The sequence below is a fragment of the Limulus polyphemus genome, unplaced genomic scaffold, assembly GCF_000517525.1.
Source record: "Limulus polyphemus unplaced genomic scaffold, Limulus_polyphemus-2.1.2 Scaffold3678, whole genome shotgun sequence".
Taxonomy (NCBI): Eukaryota; Metazoa; Arthropoda; class Merostomata; order Xiphosura; family Limulidae; genus Limulus; species Limulus polyphemus.
The window spans coordinates 100,592-105,430 of NW_013669288.1; the positions used below are offsets into that span (position 1 = coordinate 100,592).

The 4,839-nt window shown below is 28.9% G+C and overlaps 1 protein-coding gene across 2 annotated transcripts in view; it reads right to left on the reverse strand.

Annotated features, from left to right (window-relative positions):
- LOC106469841 (THO complex subunit 1-like) overlaps positions 1-4,554 on the reverse strand; it is a 50,777-nt gene extending 46,223 nt beyond the window's left edge. The window contains exons 1-2 of one of the 2 annotated variants that reach the window (XM_013930352.2): positions 4,420-4,554; positions 1,782-1,861 (exon numbers count right to left, since the gene is read on the reverse strand). In XM_013930352.2, coding sequence (XP_013785806.1) covers positions 1,782-1,861; positions 4,420-4,467 — 128 coding nt within the window. In that variant the 5' untranslated portion in view covers positions 4,468-4,554. Of the gene's footprint in view, positions 1-1,781; positions 1,862-4,386 lie in introns of both variants that reach the window. The other variant, XM_022398393.1, reaches the window with a different exon arrangement.
- Positions 4,555-4,839: the final 285 nt, after the last annotated feature.

Consider the following 4,839-nt stretch of genomic DNA (forward strand, 5'->3'; position numbering starts at 1 on the left):
ATTTAATTGAAGCTAATGCGTAATTCTAGTATAACTTTTTATGACCTACTAACATTCCGCTTGCGACCCACCAGTGGGTCGCGACCCATAGTTTGGGAAACGCTGCCCTAGATAATCTTGTAAACTCCAAAAATCTTACCCTTCTTTCTTCAAGCAAAAATAAGTTAAGAGATCTTAACCTATCCCTGTAAGATAACTTTCCATGCTTTGGAATTTACTTAGTAGTAACCCTCCTCTGAAACCTTTCCAATACGTCAATATCCCTTCTTAGATAAGGAGATTAGAACTGTACAAGTATTCCAAGTGAGGCCTAACTAGTGACTTGTATAATGAGATAATTTCCTCTTTTGAATTATAATCAATAAGTCTATAAGTACATCCTAAAATTATATTAGCTTTGATACATGCTTTAATAGCTTATCCATTACTATACCAAGATCTTTTTCTTCAATCGCACGATTGAGTGGTTTCCCATCTGTAATGAATGTGTAATCCAAAGTATGATAATCCTGGCACTTACTATAATTATAATCAGAGATCCATACAAACTTTCTACCCAAGGAACCATTGGCTTCAAAGCTCAAAATTGTGCTTGCCATATCCAAAAAAACTGAGAGACATAAATTTAAAATCACTATACCCACATACCATATCAAATGACAACTAAAACGAAAAGATACGGTTTAAGATGAGCTACATTGGAAAACCTTCTAAAAAAATATATAACACACTGAACAAAGAAATCTACAGACCAACCTTCTATTGTAAAAACAACCTAGGAAAAATGTTGTGCAATAACAAAGACAGATTTGAAAAGTAAAGAAGCAAAGGTGTTTGTTTACCAATCAATGTGTCAAGATTGCAAACATAGGTCAAACATGATATTCTATAGAAACAAGAATTAAAGAACATTCTAGAAGCTAGAAATTAAGAAAAATGGATTCATCCTTTGCATCCAACCTTATTGAAACTAAACATCAATTTGATTCAGAAAAAACTGCAAAATTTTACATATCTGTAAAAAAGGTAAAAACTAGATAGTCTGGAAATTTAAGAAATAAATAGAAGTCTATAAACAAATCCAGGAAAAAGTTCTAAATCACCAAAGCAACTTAAGTTCCTCCCCACTTGTATCTAGGTGAATGTCAAGGTCACTTTTTGTTCTTTGTTTAAACATTTATAAACCTATTACAAAACATTTCAGTCTGTATCTGATGATGCCTTTAGTGGCAAAACCATGGTCACGAATAAATTATGTATTTGTGAAATATACAATTCTCTTGTTTTTACTCAATTTTGTAATTATGGAATTTCCAAGTACTGATGATTTCAAGTATCAATTATATTGATTTTTTACTCTAAAGGACTTTTTTTTTGTACCTTACTGCATCTCAGTTCATCCACACAACAGATTCTTAACAAATCCTCTCTGTGTCACCTTATCAAAATCTTTACAAAATCTAAATACACCAATTCACATCCTTTTTATCAACTGAATATCAGATAATATCCTTAAAAAAGTTACAAGATTAGTATTGGAAGATCTATTAGTGAATCTATGTTAATTTTCTTTTATATTTTCCTAGATGATTTTGCAAAGCTTCCTTACCTAACCTTCTAGAATTAAGACTGTGGAACTGATAATTTAAATACGATAAAAACAGCTGCATATGAAAATTACATACAAACGTTTTACACACAACAAAATTTCAGAGCATTCATTAATATTAATGAAAGTTTTTGAATATCTTTCTAAATCTTATTTCATTTACTGTACTTACCTTCCTTGATGGTTTATTAACTCACATTTTTCTGCAATTTGACTAACATCTTCAGACTCAAGAGCCTGAGTAAGGAGGTCCTAAAAGATTAAAATTTACACAAAATAAAATACCAGTATTATTTATGTTTAAATGAAAACTGACAAAAAGATTTTTTTTAGTTTTTGTCTCCATTAAATGGCTCACTTTTATATAAACAATAAAGAAGCAGGGAGTTAAGATTAAAAGTAACTAATCATGTGCAGTACTGTAAACTGATGTTTTATTTCTTCAAAGAATCAACACAAGAATATGAAAGTGAGAACAGTAAGAAAAGGCCAAAGAATTCAAAATGTACATACCAAGTCATCAGACAAATCTAATAAACAATTTTATCAAAGGACAGGACTGCATCTGGTCTTCTAACAGAACCACATGGGACCAGATTTATTTTCTTTTATCAATTATTGTAACCATATACACTCTTCAATTAAACTCTCATATTTGACTGATGGACAATTTTGCTAATTTTCTATTGTAACAAATTTATTATATATTTATTTTAATATTAACGTTTGTTTAGATTAAATTTATATTTAGAAACATACATAGCTTATATTGTTAAATATGTTTTGCAAAACTCCTGCATATTCTCCAAAGACTTAGAAGATTCTCAAGAGTAAGAATCAACAATATATATGTGTGTACTTGAACACTTTAATTTGTATTGTTATGTAATCTGAATTTTCTAGAAAACATTCCCATGCCTATAAATATAACCAATGTAATGCACCAAAAGAGAGTATCTATTATCGGTTTGCTATACTTGGTGTGCTAAAAAAACTTTGCAAGCTTATTAATCAGGAACTTCAGATATGTTGACCAAGCACATTTATAAATTTCGAACATTGCAAATCATTCAACTTTAGTGGATTCATATCAGACATTAGTACTTTTACAAAAACATTACCTAATATCATCGGTGAAACTTGACCTGTAATCAGCAAGAACTACAGGGCTAGCTAGCTCCCTATAAAGTGAATTATACCTATATCAACTCGTAATCAACTCGCTCATCGTGAACCCTCGATAAGATATCAAGGAAGTTCCAAACTAGAAAGAAGACTTTATATTGCTTGTAAGTTTGTGAAACTATTGCTTATAAATCATTGTTTGTAATAACTATTTGTAATAACTGTTATAGTAAATTGTATTGTTGTGTGTATATTAAAACATATTTGTGTTAAAAACAAAAACTGTGTATCGATCTTGTTGGCAAATATCATAAACTGACTACATATTGGTTTTTACTTAACAACTAAATCCAAAGTACAACTACTAAATTTAAATTTATCAATTAACTCAGTTTAATACAATTCAAAATTTTAATACTTTATGCTATGAATGTATATATAACTATTCATCTCACAATGCCAGAAAACTGCATATATAACATATATTTAAACACTGTCCAATTCCTATACAATATTTTAATCATCTACAATGTAAAACTTAAAATAATTGTATTTTGCACTAAGGGAAATAAAACAAAGTGATATCTCAGTAACGTACTTATGACTTATGTAGAGGGCAACAGATGAATATGGCATTTTCTATATCAGAACTGTGGTCCAATTAATAATAATTAATGTTACTGTCAAATACGATTAGAAACATTGCTATTTGGTACTGTAACTTACTAGAGAGAATTTAAAATTTTGGTATTTCTCTTACCAATATTGTCAAATGTTTTTACTTACAATTCTTGCTTCTATTTTAATTGAATTTATTTTAAATTTCTATAGCCAGAGGTCTGAAAATGAAATACTACTGGTTTTAATTAGTTTTACTTTTAGTTGAAATAATAAGCCTAGAAAGGTAGACACATAACAGTCTACTAAAAAGTGGAAAGCATATTTTGCATAACCTGCAATAATCACATAATTTGCATAACTGAAATTTTGCACAAATAATTGAAAGTAAAATATATTAATTTTGCATAATTCAAATAGGTCGATTTTGCAAAATCAGTTAAACTTAAAGTATGGGCTGGTTTTACACAATGGATTGATTCTACTTAGTAAGTTAACATAAGACTGAATATGGATCACAATATTATTAACATATTGATTCTGCATACCATATGTTATACATAATGCTTTGAAAGAAATGCACAAGTATTGTTGTTTCACATTGTATTTTCAATGTTTATACCCTTACTTCCATGCATTGTGTAGAATCACATTCCTGCAACCCATTACACTGATTAATGCAGAATTGATCTGTTACAAAGACTTGACCCTATGTTAACTTTTGTACATTACAGAATCAACCAATTGTATAGAATTGATTTATTATGCAAAATCAACCGTATCTTAATTCACTATGCAATTTAGTATCGACCAGTTACACAAAATTCGAGGGAGTAATGCAAATTTACGAAACAGTATATCCTATCAAAAAGTGTTAGGACTAGCAGTAGCAGAAACTAGTAGAAATACAATAAACTTAAGACTGAAATTTAATTTAAAATGAGGCTTAAGCCTAAGGCCTTACCGTAGCCTTACGCCAAATTTCAAGCTTACACTTTATTTAACAAAAGTATGCTTTTAATTAATCATCATACCCTTTTCTTCTTATTATATGATACAACTCTTACCGATACATCTTTAATGAGACCAGAAAAATGAAAAGACAAGCTATCCATTTATTTGTACTGTAGTATTTTTACTATAACTACACAAGAAGTCAAAAATATAAAATGTGTTAACTTCAACAACAAGCGTCCTCTACTGACAACAAAGAAGTATGTTGATCAGAATTAAATAAATAAAAATTAGCACTTAGTATTATTTTATTTTAAAAGTATATAAAGTTCATGTACATTATAAGCATTTAGTGTTGAAATCTAAAATGCCGTTCTTAATTCTCACTGTCTTTTGTTTTCTGGCAAACATCAACTTGGCTTAGCAGTAAGTGTGATTATTAAATAGTTTTATAAGAATTTTAAAATTTAGTGTACTGAAACATATGTATATTATATTAACAACAAATATGACTTCTGAATATATACTTTTTT